General features: G+C 45.7%; 1 protein-coding gene across 8 annotated transcripts in view; it reads right to left on the reverse strand.

The window, feature by feature from the left end:
* Positions 1-21845, reverse strand: part of LOC144132738 (protein max-like) — a 42078-nt gene extending 20233 nt beyond the window's left edge. Inside the window, exons 1-4 of one of the 8 annotated variants that reach the window (XM_077665351.1) lie at positions 21651-21845; positions 20168-20215; positions 16357-16635; positions 6037-6144 (exon numbers count right to left, since the gene is read on the reverse strand). In XM_077665351.1, the coding sequence (XP_077521477.1) occupies positions 6037-6144; positions 16357-16635; positions 20168-20215; positions 21651-21689 (474 nt within the window). In that variant the 5' untranslated portion in view covers positions 21690-21845. Of the gene's footprint in view, positions 1-6036; positions 6145-16356; positions 16636-20167; positions 20216-21010; positions 21108-21424; positions 21468-21650 lie in introns of those variants that run through there. The other 7 variants (XM_077665352.1, XM_077665358.1, XM_077665357.1 and 4 more) reach the window with 7 other exon arrangements.
* Between the last annotated feature and the right edge of the window lie 549 nt (positions 21846-22394).

Below are 22394 nucleotides of genomic sequence, written 5' to 3' on the forward strand. Positions count from 1 at the left end.
TGTCACATTTCTCTGCCATCACACACACTAACTAGCAGTGAGCATCATTGTACCACTAGTTAAGAAAGGTCACACTGAACTCATTTTAACAGTACTAATTTTTTTTCATAAACTGTATGCAGTAAAATCTTGTTAATTCGAATTTCAAGCGGAAAAATATCCAAATTAAAAGAATGTCGAATTATCGAATACCACCCCCACCCAAACAGCCCCAAACTGTTCCATGTGAAAGTAAAATTTATTTCGTAAAAACCTGGGCAGTGGCAGTCTCGTTTGAAGACGAAAACAGCACGACAGAGAATTCCGTGAAATGTTTTAATCTGTGCACACTATTGCGAGTGTCCAAAGCACAACTGCTCCATAATGGTAATGCTACAACTGCTTCGCATGTGGCATCGTACATGAGGAGCTTCCACACACAAACGGCAAAGGGTACATGACGTGCACAGAGTTCTTAGTGCGCTGGAGTAATGGAAATGTCATGCGAACAGAAGCAAGGGAAGCTCGCATTAGTGTTGGAATGGCATAACGCCTTCAGCAACAACTAAAAATGATAAACATAGGCGACAAGGCAATCATCGTTCTAAACGGCGTGCAGGTGGCTGATAGGCACGGCCGATAGCCACTGTTGACATGAGCTGGCAGCAAAGCTCCGAAAACGAAACTATCTGGCCGGACTCCCTAGGCCTGTCGACGGGGGCCTGCCCATCATCGACACACCTAAAATTGCACACATGTTAGAGGGGCACAGACAACAATACAATATGCTCTTCAGGCCCGAGCATGAAAACTTTAAAGATCGCTTGCTGAGCAAGTCATATCTTCACAAGGCGCCACTTTGGTCCGAATTAATTGGTGTCAACGCTAGGACGTTACATAGGCGTTTGGCAGGACTAGAAACAACACTGCGAATTAAGCAAACTTTATACGTAACGTGGGCCAGATTGAGCTGGCTTCACTTTTAAGGCGAACGTCTCTATAGACTCGTAACTTGCCAGCAGCGATGTTAGCAGAAAAGTGTCACACCACAGCTGTCAATCAAACTAATGACATCCTAAGGAGTCAGCAGACAATGCATCTGCGCTTCAGCCTACTGCGCATGCCTGTCAGACACCTCCTGAACGCCAATCTGGAAGGATGCCGCCTAAACGCTCTTCTGTCTCTCCAGCAACCAAGCGTGAGCACTAAAATGAATGTCACCAAAAGTGTCATGAAGCGAACAATTGTGTAGTCTTTAACCAGCATCTTCACCACACATCAGCGACACAAGCAGCAACAACACAATAAAGGCTTTCGCCTCACCGCACTTTAGGTCAACAGAGTGCCCCCCTGAATTTTAACTTAGTCTATTGGTTCGGGGTAATTGGCAATTCAACACAGAAAAGGTTTGGTTTATGGGGGTTTAACGTCCCAAAGCGACTCAGGCTATGAGAGACGCCGTAGTGAAGAGCTCCGGAAATTTCGACCACCTGGGGTTCTTTAACGTGCACTGACATCGCACAGCACATGGGCCTCTAGAATTTCGCCTCCATCGAAATTCGACCGCCGCGGCCGGGATCGAACCCGCGTCTTTCGGGCCAGCAGCCAAGCGCCATAACCACTCGGCCATGGTGGCGGCTGAACAAGGAAAAGACATAAAACACAGGATGTTCAAAAGAAGCATCTGCTTTCAACAACACAAAAATACGGGGTATGGAGATCAACGTTGGCAAGAAATTCATGAAATCAGTTACAAGACAAGTGAAGCTTGCATCAGTGCGCAGTCGAATTCACGTTAATCTTCCAGGTATGTAAATCAATTCAGAGTGAACATTTAGACATGTGCAGCAGTTAGTATGCATTCTCCAGTCTCTGTGAAAAACAAGTCACTAGTAAAAATACTGACACGAAAGACAACTCCACCCAAACATTCTTTTCAGTACAAATTTATTTTCTGGCTCTTTGTGGGTATGTAAGGGGGGACAGGGGTCTTGGAACTTTTTTCTTTATTTTTGGACTAAATGCAATGAAAATGCAGCCATAAGTTTTTTTTTTTATGCCGATTTCAAATATGTAGCCGCTTTTTTGATATGTCAATTAGTTTTCAAGATGTTAGACATTTTCACTACTTTGTTTGCAATAACAATAGGAAAAAAATACAGATCAGAAAACTATTATTAGATAGTATACTGTACAAGGAACACAATGTAGGAGTACTTTTTTTGATTAAGCAAATATTTGTTATCTTACAACCTGTTGAAGTTCAATGTTGGAAAGACTGGTTGATGAGAAGTTTTGCCCAACCACAAGTCGAGAAATCTGTTCCCAACATTGAATACTTTGATCATTTAGCAGCATGCTGCTATAAAAATTATTCTGTTAATCTGCTCTAGATGCAAAGATATCCTCCTTGTAATACAAACTAGCAAACAATCAAAAATCTGTTTTGACAAAACAAAAAAAGATGAGCTCGTTTGCACCTTGTGAAGCGGAATTATAGCGAAAATACTGACCCAGAGAATCAACAATTTCGCAGATGTGGGCTGTAGATGTCCACACCGAGTACAGGTTGCCGCCGCTTTGAAGTGAATGGCAGAGTAGCATTGCCTCTGGGAACCGCAAAAAATTTTGTGTCGACGAAAACAGTTTAATTGTGAAATCGGTCCGCAATGGTGATACCTAAATTAAGGCGAAAGCCTTTCTTGGCTCATGAGTAAGTTGGCATGGACGGAAGTTGTAGACAGAGGCTGTCCGCAGTGGCATGAACGGAAGCTATAGACAAAGGCTGTCCGCAAATGTGTCAGCACTTGTATGGTGATTTAAAATAGTCACACCCGACTATATCGAACCCATTTACATCGAATTACCCCGTATATTGAACAATTTATGAACATTGTATTGTTAAAAAGAAAATATATAGCAAAAATACGAATATATCGAACAACAGCAGCCGCGCTTGATATATCTAACTTCAAGCCGCGCAAAACTGCCCCAGAAATTGGCTTTTCCGCGCAGCTGGGAGAGCTGTGCCAACCCCCCCCCTCCCTCGATAAAGTGGCTTAGCCGAACAGCGCTCGCATGGCACTGCTCTCCCTCCCTCAGACACTTTCTTTTTATCGTCCCGCAAAAATTTTTGTCCCTCAGGCAGCCACCGGCCACCCCTAGCAAAAGTGGTTCAACAACACACTCTCTCTCACTCACAGCCACGTGCGCCTGCATGTGGTTATCTCTCACTCACTCAATTGCATAATTCGGTGTGCTTTGTTGCATTGTGGGAGCGCTGAGCTCGTCCGTTCCGTAAAAAATGGCGGCTGTGAAGCGACAGAACCTGCCATTATCTTCAAAGCTCATCTAAAAATTTAAATGAACCCCTCGATAGCAGTGAAACACTTGAGGAACTGGACGATTTGTTCAGCCAGCTTTCAGAGTTTCTGCGTTCCATTTGTGATGGGACTGCAGCAACAGACTTCGTCTCCGTCAACGATGATGTTCCGACAACCGGAGAGCTCGCCGACGAAGAGATCATTGCCGATCTGACTAGATATGTCGCCGGCAACAGTAACTGTGAGGATCCAATGAGTTCCGACCTGCCCCCGTATTCCCATGCACTTAAAACGCGCTGAGCTTTGTTCGCATCTACTGTGCATCCATAGAAGGCTGTAGGCTCAGCTGTCCTCAGTCGCTTGACAACGTTGAAAAGTGTATGCTCAATAATGCTTTCAAAGTCAAAAAGCAGATCAGCAACTATTTCTCGCACTAATAGTCCTGCCGTACACGTCTTTAGCAAATAAAGAATGCTTTTTAATGAGGTACGGTTTGTATGTTGTCAAATTCGTCAAATCTATATTTCGAATTCCACGATATATCGAACTAATTCTCTTTTTTTACGAGTTAAGAAAACAGGGTTCTAAGTGAGAATCGAACCAGAGCCGCTGGCGTGTGAGACAGGGATGCTGCCACTCTGCCACGACACTTCACGACTTTAGAAGCTGAATAAAGGCGTGCTAGTGAATGCCCTGTTTTTAAAAGCTTATCTTCGAGATAAGTATCAAGGCCTACATGAGTAATTGTGAGCATGTTACTGTATTTACTCGAATGTAACACAACTGCAAATGTAACGCGAGGGGTGAATTTCCATGCTGCCCAGCAGGGAAAAATAAAGCAAATGTAACACGAGGCTTAAGGACGCAATACAAAGTTTCTTTAATAGACAACGTGACCAAACGTTTATTAATCTTCCTCGCTTTCGGAGGCCCAGAAACGAAGTCCTCCTTTTCGCTATCGAAGTTTCTCGGTAACTTCTGCCGCATCATGGTTGTTCGCTGCAGAGAGAATCCATTCCTCTTCATGAACGTTTGGGCCCACCCACGAGATGCTCTGAACTTCCCGTCTCCCAAACAACGTCTCTAACTTTCCAATGGATCAGCTCGCTACTGACCCCCATGAGACGGTTGCGCTGCTCGATAATGAAGTCCGCCACATTTTTTCTCCAGCTCAACGTGATGGCCGTGGCGAGGCCCACGAAATCCTTTGCGGCCGGGCTCACATTTAAAAAGCCGCTCCCGCTGCAGCCGCCATCCACGGATGGTTGACTCGTTGAGGTCAAATCTTCGAGCTGCTGCAGAATTCTTGACCTCTTTAGCTAACAGGATCGCTTTTCTCTTCAAACGAGCGTCGTATTGAGCACGACGCGTTGCCATCATGTGCACTGAATCAATACACCGCGAGCCACGACACGTTTAGCGAGAGGTCGCAACGAACACAGAAAAATGACAGAACAACACTTTAGACTTTCGACGAATGAGAATTTGGCTTCCGAAGTACCCATGTTGCCAGCATAAGATCGCAAAACTGCGAAAACTGAAACCAAGCTGATTGCTTTGAAATGGCTGCACCGCGGCACTGCTTTAGGCCAATTGAAGTGCGGTATTCGATTACAATGCAAGGGTAGACTTTAAGGGGAAAAAATCCCGGAAAAAACTCGCGTCGCATTCGAGTAAATACGGTAGTTCCGATATGTCGCAGTCAAGTGAGTAGCAAATTTCCTCTGTTTCCAGTAAATTTCCTCCATGCTTGGCGTGCAGTCGTAGGACCATCATACGGCACGCACTGAAACCCCCCTCGCAATGTACAATGCTGGCTCAACAGATGGCAGACAGCACATAGCTTTCGCATTTCCGCACCTAAGAAGACTCAAGTGCACCTCATAATTTTGTTCACTTCTTGGTCTTTTTTGGCCTGTAAAAGCTCCGTTTTCAGTGAGAGTGGTCTCTCCGTCATTCAGATGCCGTAGCCTATTGATACAGGCCAACTTCAGTTTGGTCTCAGCAACCTTTCTATTCCCATCACTTCTTTCTTTGCACTTCCAAATCCCATGTTTTCCCAGCCTCAAAATAAAGGTTCAGTTTGTAACTATGTCCTTGCTTCATGCTGCATTTCTGTTCATTTAACAAACACAAGCTACACCCCCTCAAAATATGCCCACAAGTCCATCTTCCAATTGTTGCCACAGTAGTCCAGCCCAGTGCAAGGCATCTGCATTCCAGATGCAAGAGGGGCACTCTTCACAACCTCTTTTGGAGGGACATAATCTCATCATGCGTGCACATGCTACAGGAATGTACCATAGAATCTCAGCAATACCACCACCGCTCATTTGGTGCAATATTATTTCGTGAAACTCCCTGGTTGGAGTCCACTGCATACAATGAGCCAAATTTCTGGGTATTCCTAACTCTCCCATGACCCCATAAATGATCCGGACGCGGGAGCCTCGAACGCAACCACGAACAGCACCGCCCTCACATTGCCAATGCCGCAATCACCAGTAGTGCAGTATGCATGGCGAGCACCGAGCACTGGTCAGCAGCCATAAATAAATCCCGTAAGCCATAAACAGGTTTACGTGAATGTATTTCTACACGTCAGCATGTGATTTTTTTTTTTTTGATGACACGAACTGTAAGTGATACACCTTTGAAATCCCATGAGATTCATATCAGTGAGATTCTATTGTTCCATCGTCCCCCACCTTCCCTACATGTGCCCCAAACTTGCCTTCTCGCCTTGTAGAGATGGCACGGCGTCGCGTAGACTGGTGAAGCTGAACTTGATGTGGTCCCTTCGCCGCCGTTCCAGTGCGTTGTGGTGTGCCCTCTTGTCAGCCTGCAGAGAAAGACACATGCACCAGGGTGGTACACACCTTAAATCAGTTCTGAACGCAACCATCACCACATGCATCTACGTGCAAAGGCAGGCTAATAGGCAGTGTGCGCCAGGAGACATGCAAATGCACAAAACTCAAGGAGGCAGGGAGAGGCAAAGGCATCAAAGGTGAAAAAAAAGAAAAGAATCGGCGACTGTTGCCTCATTGGCAGAGACGGCTGCCTGAGCTTCTAGTCCTTAAAAAAACGCAACAGTTTGCACATGGACTTCGCTATGTATGCAGGTTTGTCGGATGCGAATAGTCAAAAGTAGGAGACCCATCACCCTAACATGAGTAGCCCTCACACACCTCAAGACCATTAGGTGCTTTTAAATGCACTGCATTTTTTTAAAGACAATGATAACCAGGATAGTGCACTTTGAGCTCCGAAGGTTTTATCTAGTCTCCATGAACTGGACTCCACATTACAAAGAATCAGGCCTTAATCAGGTAGCTTATTGTGAACATCTTTTTGCTTACGATTCCTCATTACGAACAACCTGCTTTATGGACCTTCTCGCTCGGGAACCAAAATGTCCATATTAGTGAAGAATGACGAATTAAACGAGGAATTTAGACTAATTCAAAGCAGAAAATTACATATAACTAGACAAGGCAATGTTCCGCAGTGGAACTTGTGTACTGTCATTAGATCCAGCCATGGGGACAAGTCTTAGCTCCCATTACTTTCTGAGCTGTTTTTCCTACCACAGTTATTTGTTATGGCTTACTGAAAGTTTATGCTCCTCAGCATGACTGGTTTGCTGGGTTTTATGGCACATAAGCAGCTGAGGGTACCATGCACCGAACACAGGGTTGGAATCATACCCCCGTTGCGCCGGCATACTACTAGCTTGTAACTTTCATTACCTCATCATTACGAATCAATCATCAAGAATTGATGGATCTGAAGCACAATTTCAGTGCTACTGAGGATGCCATCTGATGGGCTGGTCAGACACTATGCTTTCGTTTTATGAACGGTATGTATATTTCCACAAGGTGGCAGTTTTCGAAATGCCCGTGAAGTTGAGTTTGCAGAGTAGTGTCCTCACAGCATGACATCAGCCAAGGGGGTGGGACGCACTCGAAAAAAATCTCACAGCGCACAATTCTGCATCTGCAGCACACATTTTGAATGCACGAAGCACAAGAGGATCGGCAATGAAACTGCACGACCTGATTTTGATTCCGACGATGAAACTGCGCAAACTCAGTATGGAATGTCAGCAGACGTCTGCCCACAAGTCTTGTTTTCAGTTTCTTGCCTGTTTTCTGTTGGTTCCTTCCTGGAGCCAGTTCACGCATCGCACTATGTAATGAATGATTTTTCTGGTTTCTGTAGTGTCTCAACATCTTATGGCAACGTTTACGTTCACAACCTGAACGTAAATCATATTTCGTCAAATCTAATTTGTAACTGCCGGACTGCTTCTGGTTTATTACAAAACACTGTTCAGCACGAGTTCCGATGAAAAAAAAGTTGTTTAAAAGCTAGTGCTCAGCCAAATACAGTTTCTGCCCATAAATACTGCCCACGATAAGCTGATTTCAGGTCTAACTTTTGCATGGTTTTCATGAAAGGGTCTAGACACTGCAAGATGCCAGACCTGTGCCTTTCCACTCCTACTACCCTATAAAGCCACTGTACGCACTAAAAGAGCTGCTATTGAAGAAACACGCCGCGCCAAGAATATGCTTCCCATGAAGATTTTGAATCAAGGTAAAACCACGTGTAACAGCTACGATTTTGAAAACAACAGCGCCTGCCAAAGACCCAAGGATGTGAAACAAGTTGCCAGCAGCCAGAAGCAAGGATCAACACACCACACCACAACCAACAACATACAGTCATGCAACTACAACTAAATGCAAATGCATTATCATTGCACACAAAATAAAGCGATATCTTTACCCACGTTTTATGAGCAAGAAAAAAGGAGGGGGTCAACGCTGTCATAGTAGCAGGTACCACTAAAGTCATTGGGAGAGAAAGGCTAGGGCAAGAGAGCTAGCTTTATGCACAATGACAAGAGAGCATGCTAGGCTGTGATGTGGTGATAATGATGATGAAAAGTGATGAATTGGGCGTACAACTTCAAGAGACTGCCCATGCACAATCTGCAAAGATGCTGGCCTGCAGCAACAAACCAGATAGTGTACCACGCCAGAAAACACATTTTACATGATACAGTTAAACCTCAAAAGAACAAAGCTGGAAAGATGTCAATATTGTATCGTCATTGATTACATGTAAAGATAACGCATTGCATGATATTTTAAAGGAACTCACACACTTCCGTTATCTTTTTGTCATATAACTTTTTGCAACTATGTTTAACAGTAACACCAGTTCACACACGGCATAGGCCTGCAACATGTACAGTCATGGACAAAAGTTTGCGGGATACATTTTCGCGGGAAAAAAATATCTGTTCTCCCGCTAGCCAGTCAGCTCGTAATCAATGCGTTGTGTTGTGTTTTATGGCACATAGGCAACTGAGGCCATCATGCGCCAAGAACAAGGTATAGGAAAATTCTTTTGTTGAATATTATAGAAATGCAAGAATAATCCTTGCTCTAGCGGCCCTCAAACATTTATATTACCCAGTGAACACATACACAAATTTTATAAATGGCTACAAGTAAAAGCTTTAAAGAGGGCCGGGTAACCTCAGTAGCCTTCCTTGGCTGCGGAAGGACATCGAGGCTCCCAACCAATCAAAATAAAAGCCTCAGCTTTCTTCTCAGGCCTGAGAAATTGGCTGAGGTGTACTAAAATTAAAACAAACCAGTGGGTAAAAATTTAGAGTCTCTTGAGAAATCCCGTGTCATTAAGAAAGCTAAAAACACATGATATATTAACAATTGCATCGTCTCCTAAAAGCAGTGCGGGATGAAAGGGAATGCATTTATTATAAAATTCAGTAAAATACATTTTTCTTATTTTTTCCAGTTCCACACATGAGAATAAAATATGGTTAACCGTAAGTTCATCTCCACATTGTTGGCAAACAGGTTTGTCTTGTTTTGTTAGTAGGAAGTTGTGCGTAAGGTGCGTGTGGCCTATTCGGAGACGGCATAACATCACTTCCTTGTAACGTTCTTGGTGCACACACGACTTAAATTCACCTAAAACTGGTTTTACCAAGTGTAGTTTATTTTTGACCTCATTGTTCCAAGCCGACTGCCATTTTTTTCTTAGTTTGCTTGCTACTAATTTCATGCAATCATTAAACGGCATATTTACTTTCATTATTTCCTTCCCACGAGCTTTACCAGCACATACATCTGCTCTCTCATTGCCTTCTATTCCCACATGACTCAGGACCCAGCACAGTTTTATATTTTGTCCTTGAGCTGTGGCAGTTACTATGTTGTGTATGATGTCACCGAGCAGAGGGGAGCTTGCATTTTTAGAATGGAGAGCTCCAAGTACACTTAAGGAGTCTGCGTAGATAACAGCATTTTTGAGGTTCTCACTTAGTATTTTTTCTATGGTCATCCATACTGCGTAGCACTCCGCAATAAAGATGGAGGAACACTGTGGTAGTTTTACTATTTGCTCCGAATTACCTCGCACCACTGCGCTTCCTACGCAACTATCTGTTTTTGATCCATCAGTATAAAATTCTGTAAAACTACTGTATTTTTCTTCAAGGGCACAGAATTCTTGTAATATATGTTGCTGTGGAGTTCGCTTTTTACAGAAATGTGCAAGAGTGAGGTCACAGATTACAGGAAAATTGAACCATGGAGGCAGTGGACCACGTCTTCGAGCAACGGCAGGTAATGCATCCATTACGCCGAGGTTTTTGCACAAGTCTTCAAAACGCAGGAGAAGTGGCCTTATTGCTAATGGTTTGTTGTTAGTTTTCTAGATGGGCACTTTGTGACTATTTGGTTACAGATATGTTTAGGTAGTGAACGGATTTTTAAAACGTACGAGCAAGTGAGCATGGTTCTTCTCTCTGTAAGCGACGCTCGTTGGCTTCCACATAAAGACTGTTTATCGGTGACGTCCTGTATGCACCGGTGGAAAGACGCAAGCCTAAATTGTGTACCGGGTCGTACGAGCAAGTGAGCATGGTTCTTCTCTCTGTAAGCGACGCTCGTTGGCTTCCACATAAAGATTGTTTATCGGTGACGTCCTGTATGCACCGGTGGAAAGACGCAAGCCTAAATTGTGTACCGGGTCTAACCGTTTAAGGTACGATTGCCTCGCTGATCCATAAACTATGCATCCGTAATCTAATGTAGAACGTACGACAGAGCGATGAATCCGTAAAAGACAAGTCCTATCGGAACCACAATGTTTTCGTGAATGTACTTTTAGTATATACAGAGATTTAGAAGCTTTCTTTTTGAGTATGTTTATGTGTGGTAGGAATGTGAGCTTTTTATCATGTCATTCCTAGAAACTTGTGCTCATCTTTAATTGGTAGTAGGACTTCATTTAAATACAAGGAGGGATCAGTGTGCAGTCTTCTTCTAAGCGAAAAAAGAACAGCTACTGACTTTTGCATGGAAAACTTGAAACAGTTTCTGTCTGCCCATGTTGTTAGTTTATTTACTGTCATCTGTATTTGCCTCTCACACGATGAAATGCTAGAGGATGTGCAAGCAATCTGGAGATCGTCGACCCAGACAGAATACATGATAGACTTTGGGATTATTTTTGCTAGGGAATTCATTTTTACTATTTTACTATAAAAAGCATGGTGCTTAAAATACACCCCTGAGGCACGCCGTTCTCTTGAATGAAAGTTTTAGAAAGAGTGGCACCCAGGCGTACTTGAAATGAACGGTTGGTCAAAAAGTCACTCAAGCATTTTAGCATTCTACCATGGATTCCGAGGTCTCCAAGGTCCCGCAGTATGCCAAACCTCCATGTGGTGTCATAGGCTTTCTCTAAATCGAAAAAGACCGCAAGGCAGTGTTGCTTGTGTATAAATGCTGCTCGGACTGTGTTCTCTAGGCGGACTAGATGGTCGGTTGTAGAGCACGCCTTTTTAAACCCACACTGATGGATGTCAAGATTACAAGATTGTAATATAAACATTAATCTAATGTTAAGGACGCTTTCGAAAGATTTGGCAAGTACGCTTGTTAGGGCTATAGGCCTGTAATTGCCAGGGGAGGTAGGTACTTTTCCCGGCTTCAACAACGGTAAAATAATGACTTTTTTCCATGCCTCTGGAATCTCTCCTGATAACCATATTTTATTAAAAAATTTCAGAAGCGAGTCTACAGCATGTTTGGACAAGTGGGCAAGCATTTCGTAATGGACTTCATCTGGTCCTGGTGCAGTTTGTTTACCCGAAGAAAGTACACTGTTAATTTCTTGTAGTGTAAATGGGCTATTATATGCTTCAGGAGCACTGCCCTTTAGCGGCAGTCTTTCTTTTTTGACTGTGTCTTTATATTTTAAAAATGATTCTGTATAGTTAGAGGAACTAGATACAGTGGAAAAATGTTCGCCTAATATGTCTGCCTGTTCTTTTATATTTGTCTGTACACCAGGGGCGGTCAGAAGAGGAACTGTGAATGGAGAGTAGCGACCATTCATTTTGTGTACTGCCTCCCACATTTTTTTCGAAGAGACTTGGCTGTTTATCGAGGAAATGAAACGCTGCCAGGATGATTTTTCGGCATTTCGACGTATGTACCGCACTTTTGCTCTTGCTTTTTTAAAGTTTATAAGGTTCTCTTGTGTGGGGTATCGGCGAAATATACCTCAAGCTTTATTTTGTTGTTTTTTTCCTTCTTTGCAATCTCGTGTCCACCACATTTTATGGTTGCGTTGTACTATTCCTGAAGATTGAGGGATAGCCAAGCGTGCGGCAGAAAGAATGCAATTTGCGAACTTTTCATTTATTTCATTTACATTAAGATTTTCTAACGTAATATTTTCTAACGTGGCTGCTGTTCTAAACAGCTGCCAGTCTGCTAAATAGAGCTTCCAACACCGTGGTCTTGTCTGGGTGACTGATGGTGGGAATGACAGGCAGATTTTAACAGGGAGATGATCGCTTCCGTACGGGTTGTCTAAGACATCCCATTTAAAATCGTTAAAAACTGAAGGAGAGCTAAAAGACAGATCTAAAACACTCATTTTTCCTGAACTAGGGGAGCAATAAGTAGGTTTACCGGTGTTCAATAAACAAATATTGTTGGATAGTATAAAATCCTCAATAACCTGACCTCTGCTATCGGTTTTCTCACTGCCCCAGAAAGAAGAGTGTGCATTAAAATCGCCAACTATCAAGTATGGCTCCAGTAACTGTTATAAAAGGCTCTCTAATTCATGCTGTCTTACTTCGAGATGTGGTTGAAGATATACGCTACAAATTGTAATGGTTTTGTAACCGACCACGGTGGCTGCTACGGCTTCGAACCTAGTTTTGAGTTTGATCTCTCTAGCTGCTACGCCAGGTTGCACAACGATTCCTACACCTCCCGAGAGTCTGCTCGCCCCCTCTCGGTCACGGCGGAAGACAGTATACTTCTTTAGCACCTTTGTGTGCCGAGAGCCTAGATTGGTTTCCTGCACACATAAAGCAATAGGAGAAATTGTGTTTAAAATGTCTTTTATGTCGTTATAGTTATTTACGAGACCTCTGCAGTTCCAGTGTATTATTAAAGCCATCTTAATGTTGTGTGCGTGTGTGCAGATAAAATTAGATTAACTTTGATTTGGCCCCTTGACTCGGAGCCTCACATTTTTTTGATCGATCCAAAGACCTCCGCCGTCCGTCCGATGTGGACGGCACGGGGCTGCCCTGGGTCGTGTCCATCGCCTCAGCAGAGGCGCTGGACGACCGTGCAGGATGCACGCTGACTTTTGAGTTAGACCTCGACCTGTGGGAAGAGGTCTTGAGGCCCGCTGACCCGGGGGTCTGAGCAGCCTGCTTTGGGGTTGGCGGAGCAGTATCAGCTACTCCACCAGGGGGCGCGGATGGCCCTACCATAGGCCCACTGCGTGCGGCCTGGACAGGTGCCGAAGCCTGGTGTGGTGCGCCGCGCCCACGCACCACATCGGTGAAGGTTGTTTTAGCAGTGAAGGAGAATCGGTTTGTTTCGGCGTATCGCCTTCTCGCTTCCTTGAAAGAAATGTTTTTAGTGGTTTTCAGAGTAATTATTTCTTTTTCTTTTTTCCAGGGTGGACAAGCCCTGGAGTATGCAGCATGGTCTCCCTCACAATTTGTGCACCGCGGGGCAGCAACACATTCATCTGACTGGTGGTCCTTCGAGGAGCATTTAGCGCAAGTTTTGCGGCCACGACAACTCTGTGAGCCATGGCCGAACCTTTGGCAATTGAAACATCTGCGTGGGTTGGGTATATATGGCCTTACATTTATTTTCAGGTACCCGACTTCAATGCTTTCAGGTAGTGTGCTGGTGTTGAAAGTGAGGATCATGTGTTTCGTATCTATTTCTTTGTTATCCTTCCGGATCTTTATCCGCTGAACATTTATGACATCTTGGTCGGCAAGGCCTTCAAGCATTTCTTTTTCAGAGAGGTGAACAAAATCAATTTCTGATATGACGCCTCGGACTGTGTTCAAAGATCGGTGTGACGTGATGGAGACAGGAATCTACCCTATCGATACAATGTTTGCAAGTTTCGAGTGCTGGACAGTGTCACGTATTTCGAGCAGTAAGTCGCCACTAGCCATTTTTGATACCTTATACCCAAACCCCAAGGTATCTGTAAGGCACTTTGCTACCAAGAATGGGGAAATCAGTCTTGCTTTTGTTCTTCAGCTTTGCTGTGAATGACGTGAAATTTTGGGAATGACACTTTTCTTTTTTGAAAAAAATCTTCATCATTCCGCCTTCTTTTTAGAGAGCGATCAGGTTTGGAATGGAGGGGAGCCATAAAAAAAATTTAGTTTTTCAGCCACGGTGCCAGCCACCCACCACGGAGCCCAACAAGGGGACGGGACAGCAACTTGCACGCAAGTCCTGCCCACGCCAGCTGTACACCTCAACTATAACCAAATATGACGAAACCCAGGGTAGTTCGCCACACAAGGTTAACCCTAGCCGCCCATGAAGAAATGAAAAAACGAAGAAACGACGAGGAGACAGGACAGTAGTCAGAAAGAAGACAAGAAAGTAAAAGATGTAGAGGAGGACAGGAAAAGGCGACTGCCGATTTCCCTCGGTTGGGTCAGGCCGGAGGTGCCGTCTACAGGAAGCTGGGGCCAAAGTGGTGTGTTGCCTCCGCCGAGGGGCCTTAAAGGTCCAAACGCTTGGCATCGGCTCAACCACCAGGATCCCCTTTTCCCCGGACACGGAGATGCCACGCACGGTGAGGCGCGGGTGATCGGGTCCATGGTGATGCACTGTTCACCATCATCCCCTGCGGGGATGTCCCTGCGGATGCTCGGGAACCCGCGGTGTCGCCACACACCGTCGCGACGCCTGCAAGCTGCAGGCGTCCCCCTGCGGGGACTCGTAATCAATGTAGTAGATAGTAAGATAGAGCATGTCTCCTCATGCTTGTGTGCTTTTAATTAACCGGCTTTGCCCAATTATGCAGAAATAAATTTTTTCTCCCGAATCTGCATCCTGAAAACTTTTGTCCGTGACTGCACATATATGGAGCCAACTTGGCATGAAATACGATGCTGGCGAAAGCACAAAATACCACAAGCTTTGCACAGTATATTCACCACTTTGTTATAGACAGCTTTATCGCAGTGAGGCTTAACTGTACCACTGGTTCAAGTCAAGTCCGAAATACAACATCGACGTGAGACGAGCACAAATACCGTAAACAACTTCACTCACCCTCTCTTCAGAGTAGGATCACAGTGAATAAGCATAGAGGCCTTTTGAACATTAGCTACAACATACTCCTTTTCAAGAACAGGTGAACAGCTGTTCTCGAAGCAGGCTGAAGTTCCAGAAGTACAAGGCTCCAGCCAGCTACAACTGCCCTTTACAAGTGGTAGCCCTCCAGGGGTAGTCTGAAGAGGAGGCTTTATCTGTGAACTGTGCTTAAAGGGGCGCCCTGAAGTGATTTCGAAGGGATTATTCTAGTGCAACAGATCAGCAGAGGTGGTCTTTGTGGGTATTCGAGTCAAATTTGTAAGCTCTGCATAGATCCCATAATTTAGAAATAATTTTTTATTTATTTATTTATTATAGATACCTCAAGGGCCCTTGAGGGCTTTACATGAGGGGTGGGCTAACAACCTGGTGTTAATAGAACTCGCAACCAATAAAAGCGACGCACCTCACCGCGCGTCCCCTATGCTGATGACGTCAGTGAGCAGAAGAGCCAGCCTTCAAGCTCACCCAGTCTGCCCACCGACGTCATCGAAGTAGGGGACGTGCGGTGAGGTGTGTCACCCTAATCGGTTGCGAGCTACTGCGAGCAGCGATTTTTAAAAATTATTTCTAAATTACAGGCTTTATGCAGAGCTTTTAAATTTGACTCTAATACCCGCAAGAACAATCTCTACAGATCTGCTACATTAAAAATGCTCATCGAAACCACTTCAGGGTCCCTTTAAACTTAACTTGATGCATAAACCATACAAACAATGCCCAAAGAGATAACGCACTCCTGTTATAGCACAAAACAAGGTACGCACATACTCAATAAGTCCAGTTAGAGAGTAAGCTGATGGCTAACGTCACCGTGCTCTTCCTGGTATGTTTCAATTCCCACTACACCGCCATTTGTATAGCTGCACGATTCTTTAGAACAGACATGTAAGTTAAAGAGATGCTCAAGATATAAAGAAGCAGAATACAAATAGAATGCATGAATCAAAACTGCCAACAGAGGCACAAATTGACATCTAAAGGTGGCTAGACAGTCAAAGAAAGTTTAATCCTTAGGACAGCAGGACAAGACGAATCAAGGCAGAGAAAAAAAAGAGAGAGGGGGTCACAGCATTCCATTTACAGGCATGAACTAAGACCAGCGTCAGTTATTGAGAGGAAAAGAGGCTGAGGGGCAGCATGACGGCCGCCCACTACAACGACGGCTTGCGGCTAAAGTGGTGGCTTGCACCGTGGTGAGCACAAAAGAAAAAGGACAGACTGCCAACAGAAGAGGAATGGTTCGTGTAGAAAACTCCACACAGCACAGAAGAGCAGACGGCGCATGCGAAATTTCTTCCCCGTCATTCTTTTCTCACACTAATGCCCACCCATTGGTAGCCGGCTTCATCCAAATCCGCAATGGCCATGCGGTGGGCTTCCTGCTTCAATTGAATTTCTACCATTTTCGTGGTGACAGCCTTGAAGTATTGCCGGCCGCCAAGTTTTGAAGGCGTGGGCTTGCGCCCTGGTCCACGGCGCTGTCCTGACGGGAGCAACGCAGCTGCAGGTTTGCGGCACAGCTGGCGATGACTGAACCACGGAGGCTTGCGAGAGGGAGGACGCTTTCCCCACATGGGGGGTTCCTCATCACTCGACTGGGAAGAGGCCTTGAAGTAGAAGGAGCAGCGAACGTCGCGGAGCAGTGAGGTCTATGCATTCAACTTTCCCACAGGTGGGGCTTACCACAGCTGATCGTCCAAACGTTGGTTCACTGACAAGTGGCAAAAGGCACTAACAAATTGTCTCTTATTAGGGCACTATAATTTTTGCAACTTAAGTTCAAATATATGGCTGCAACTTTTTGAAGAAATAAGCATGCAGAGCCTTAGGAATGACAAACAGGATGACATGTGCCACAGTGTGATTTAAAAAATTTATCAGAGCAGCGCTTTTCACTAAGAGTTTGGTTTTTAGGTTCCCTGGGCTGTGGCATCAGAACAGCGAATTTAAAGCAGTCATGTATTGTGCACTCACAGAACAGTAAGTAACACATATACCCCTCTGACATCACTGCCCCCTGAAACGAAAATCTGATCTGCGTACAAAATGAGCTGCAATTAAATATCTGATGCACATTGGGGGACCCGTCATTCCCTGACGGGAAAAAGCTCGGTGCCACCACTACTTTACAACTTATTTAATTAACAGTTCTCGTGCAGTCCACAGAATGAAATGAGCTCATCATGCAGAACCTTTGCAACGACGGATGCCACCTACGGTAGCATTTTGCTCAAACATTATGAAACTGTGTACACAAACACTTAGTGTTATTTTTTGCTACTGATGGTGAAGAAGGAACTCACTGTTTTCAACTGCCCAGACTTTGAAAAGTAGAGCCATTTCCCCCCTCAAAACTACTGTGGCAGCATGCGAAACATGCAATTTTACATGCTGCTGCTCTTTCACGAACTTAAAAACAAAAACTGGCCATCAAGCCACTAGGGAAGAAGGCATTTAAAATGTCACGGCTTTTTTTCTTTTACCACATTTGCCCATATCAAAAACTGTAAATACTGTTAATCAGTTAGCATAGTTAACAGAACAATAAACAATAGCATAGCTTTCAAACATGCTTCTCATCCTAAATGCACTATACAGACATCTGAAAAGGATAGTACACAAACGAATCATGAAGAAGTCTAGAAATTTCAGTCAACAATCACCAAAAAAGGCCTGGATGAATAAGAATGACAAATAAAATTTTACGACAACACTACGCTTAATAGTACAATGTTCAGGAATAAACGGCAAGGTGAGGTGAATGTTATCAAACGTCAATGTTACAAAGAATGACACAATGGTGATTAATCAAAGCAAGCAATCACACAAAAACACTTCAAGCATTGGAATGCTCCAATACAAGTTCACAAATAGACTGTACACACAACCTGCAGAGTCCTCTGCCAGCTGCAGCATAACCAATGCTGAGATTTTACAAAGCACAGTGTTCACAACAGGGGGGTTATAAAATCCAAATGACAAATGAAATGTGATGAAAGGGATTAAAGAAAACATGATTATGAATGAAGCAACATGCAAAAACAAAACAAATTCACACCACAATGACATGCAGAAGAACATGCACTTTGGAGTTACACCCAGGCAGGTAAATCTACTCTGCGACAGCTCGGATGAGCTGTACGGCATGCAAGCACAGCAATGCAAAACATTCCTTTTGTCAGTGGTAAGCCCATGCAATGCTGTAAAGTGCACCACATTTAATGAGCCGCTGCAGACAGCTACAAAACATGAATTAACTCCGTCCAATTTTCACCCATGATAATCGTTAGGTTGGGGCAACCTAGAAAGAATGAAAAATAATAAGCCCTGCCTGCACCACTAACGTTCAACAGGCTTAATCCAATCTAAAGATCAAAAGGCCCGAAGGCAATGATGCGATTTTACCATTCGTAGGTGGAGAAAATGGGCAAAGAATTACCAAAAAAAAAAAAAAAGAACCTCAGTGCAGTGCACTCTACAAACATGGATGGATGGATGGATACGGCTGAACCCTTTAAATCGGGCGGTGGCCCAAGCCACCTAGCCATGCCTTGTGAAATTTTACTCCTGTCTTGCTTTTAGCCACCAATCAGATAACCTTCGCTTGGTTACTTATAACCTCTTAAAATCCACTTTCCCTTCACTATCCCTAAACCCCAATGCCTTGGGTAAGTCAGCCCCGCTGCTTTCCACTGTAGGGTGAAGCCCTTTACAGAAAAGTATCAGGTGTTCAGCCGTTTCCTCCTCCTCTCCGCACGCAATGCACAAAGTGTCTATCTCATGGTACCTGACTCTATACGTCTTAGTCCGCAAAACTCCAGTCCTGGCCTCAAACAACAAAGAGCTTCCCCTACAATTATCATAGATATTTTCTTTGACAATTTCCTGTTTAAAGGTCCGGTATGTTCCCAGTGCCGATTTTGTCAGCATCCCTGTTTTCCACAGAGCTCTCTGTTTCTTTAACTTTTTTCTTAACCGATAATTGCTGATTTGCCCCCTTACTGCTGTCCAAATATTTGCTTGTCAATTTTCTAGTTCGCTTTCTCCATTTCGTGTCAGCATTCTTTATATACAGGTATCTGAAAAATTTCCTGGCCCACTGCTTTTCCTCCATCTTTCAACAGTCAACAGCGCCATCTGCTAGAGAGATGGCGCCACGGTCGCTGCCTTCTTTGCCCTAGCAGCACTAGAAACCACTAGACACACACCACCCGTCCACGGCAGGGCGCCGGGTCGTGTATTGATCGGTGCCCCCTAGCACAGCTCACACACCGAATCCCAAAGGCACGTGTTAGGACCGTTCGCCACTATTTACTCGCTCGACTGGCGGAGTGGGCAGGTTATGTCAACAGAGGCCGCTTTTGAAAAAAAGAAGGTGACAAAATCGAAGATCGCTCGTCTTATTCAGCAGCTGTGCTCTTTGGATATGCGAATGCATTTATGAGCAAAAGCGAGATGCAGGGGCAAATTAAGTGGGCTACGGCCCGTCGAGAACGCAGGTGACGTTTTCGCACTGAACCTTCTGTACGCAGACATCAAGGCGACAATTAAGGACGCAAGCGGCGTTCTGAATTCGCAGGTCCTTGCGCAAAGTGCGGTTGCTTGACCCCGGATACCGTTGCTTGGTGCGAGATCGGTAGCGGAGACGCATGAAGGAAATCTTACGCGGCAACGCCAAAAGCGTCGCTGCAGACCGGTGGGCGCGTCGTCTGCTACCCCGACGCCGCGACATAGCATAGCATAGCTGAATGACATCTCATCAATCTGGGTCGTGGCAGTTATTAGATGGCGATCCCGTGCCGGCACTGTATTAAAGGCTCCATATGCGTTTGCTGTAGCTCCAGCGGCGTGAACGGCGCCGAACAAATTTCCAGCAGCCACCGCAAAGGCGGAGTTATACTTACATGAAGCCTTTTGCAAGCATCTCGCGTCCATATTCACCAAAGGACCCAGCTAGCGTTTATTTACAGGCTTATTGAATAAAGGCTTTTTGATTAATATAACCCACTGCTAAAGGCCCCTAATAAGTATTGTAATGCGACGCGTAAAATGATGACAACCACGATTTAACGCAAAAAGAGCTAAATATACGTTAGGCTGTGCGTACGATAAAATATCCCCGTTAAGCACAACGCTTACGTGGTCACCATCCGGGAACGTGATTGACTTCACGTAGTGCTTGCAGAGCTGTAAGGTACCAAAAAACTGTCAACCAGCTGCAAGAAAGTTCGAACACAACCGTTTCATAATAAAACATCTATGAACTTGCAATAATTCCTTGAGCGACTGCAGCGTATTTCAGCGCTGAATGCCGTTAGTCACCTTATGGAACGCCACGTACTGGATGGCGAAGTACCCCGATAGAAACAAAATTACGTCGAAGAAGCCAACAACTTCTCGCGAAGCTTGCAATTAACTCGAGAATACGTACTGCCCGAAAAAGAAAAAAAAACATCACAAAGTCGAATTTTGGGGCGAATAACATCAGCCGCGCACGAAACGTCAGCTGCCTGGGGCATGTTACGGCTCGCCGCGTCGCTCGCAACGCAGAATCATGAAAGCAACGCGCGCTAAGATGCGTGGCATGCTCGAGGAATTTGTGCGTAGTACAAGGCGCGGTAACAGCGAACAATGGAAGCATTCACGCGAACTGACAGTCACCACGAAAGCGAGCTAAACGGGTAAAGGACTGCCCAGGCAACGCAAAACAATTTTGACTCCGAAGCAGTACGAACAGCTCCGCGCAAGTTACTGAAGGCCAATCATATCGCCGACGTATACTGGGAGACAGGTTTATAAGCTGCGGAAAGCAAAGAAAAAGAAAAGCCATCCCACAGCTGACAGCGACGCAAGCTAGTATTATGGAGGTCAGCGCGACTGTCAAATGCAAACATGCACTACACGCTACAACGCGTCAGCGAGTTTTATTAAACAGCCCCAACAGCCGCGGCAGAACTGACAGAAGTGAGAAGACAAACGCACAACTGCCCGGATCCGCCAAATCGCACGCGTAAAGGAGCCAGTCGATGGCGATGATGACAGAGGCGCAGAGAAAACACGCTTGCTGGTGGCGGCGGCGTGATTTTTTCAGTCACGTGAGTGTCAGGGCAGCGAGCGTGGCTAACTGGCGCCGCGTCCGGGCACCGCGGCTGTTCGGCGCACGCGAGCGGGCAAATAGCGGTCACGTCCTACGGCACGCCACGGAGTCTGCGGGCGTTGCACCAGACTTTCGCGGGCGCCTACCATACATGTGACGCGCGGCGAACGGTGACGAGTAGCCGACGGTACGCGGCTAGGCCTAGCCACCGAAAAAAAAACGGCGAAAAACGATCCCGCCGCATTACGAATACGGGCGCCGAAAAGATGCGGGGCAAAATGTGCAGGAAATTCCGGCACCCCGATAGGTTGGTCGCCCGCGACCGCCTGCAGAACGACGGGCTTGCAAGGCCATTAAACACACGAAGACAGCTAGGCTAGCAGACGGGTCGCCCTGGCGGGGTAGGCCGACGTAGCGACGAGCGGCGTGGATCGGCTGCGAGCCATGCTGGGATATCGGGCGTGCGTTGCGCGCGGCACACAGAGAAAAAGGCGTGGGTATTTTCGCACCCCGCGTAGTACTCACGTCGCTTTCGACGTCCACGTCGCGTTCTTCATCGCTCATTCTTATTGCTGGCGAGAGCCGGGCAGCGGGTACAGAGCGTCCGCGGTCGCGGCAAGGGTCTCTCTTCTTTTCAAAGTACGTCACACGGCAACTACCGCCGATCCACGCTGCTGCAGCGACAGCGGAGAAATATGGCCGACGCTAGCGCCACGCTGGCCACGCGGTTCCCTACCCACGTGCGCGCCCTGACGTCACGGCCGCCTTGTAAACACAAGAGCAGCCAGGCGGGCTGTGCCGGGGAGGGTTGGCGGCAGCTGGCGAACGCCGAATGGCGCGGGGAAAAAAAAAATAGTGGGGGGAAGGGAGGGAAGGGGACCTCGACAGACCTGGCAGGGGGCCGAGGCCCCTGCAATGCCACCGCTGTGCGGAGAGGTCACGCTTTGTACCGCGCACAACGATACGGAGCCTTCGAGCCGAGTGAGGTGCTTCACCGCATTGATTGTGGCGGTTTGGCCGCGCTGAGAGGAAGCTAGCAGACGACGCCGGGAGCAAAGGCTTCGTCGTCTTCGTTTACCAGCACGCCCGGCTCATACCCGGCACACAGAAAAACCGGTCGCAGACAAGCGTTTCTGAATAACTTTTCAATGTATCAAACAATATAACCCAACACGGAAGAAAAAACAATCATTTAAAAACAAAACTGATTCTTGCAATTGCTTGCAGACGTAAGAAAAACAAGGGTTGAAAATAACTGAAATGTTTATT

Source organism: Amblyomma americanum, chromosome 5 (genome assembly GCF_052857255.1).
Source record: "Amblyomma americanum isolate KBUSLIRL-KWMA chromosome 5, ASM5285725v1, whole genome shotgun sequence".
NCBI classification, from domain to species: domain Eukaryota; kingdom Metazoa; phylum Arthropoda; class Arachnida; order Ixodida; family Ixodidae; genus Amblyomma; species Amblyomma americanum.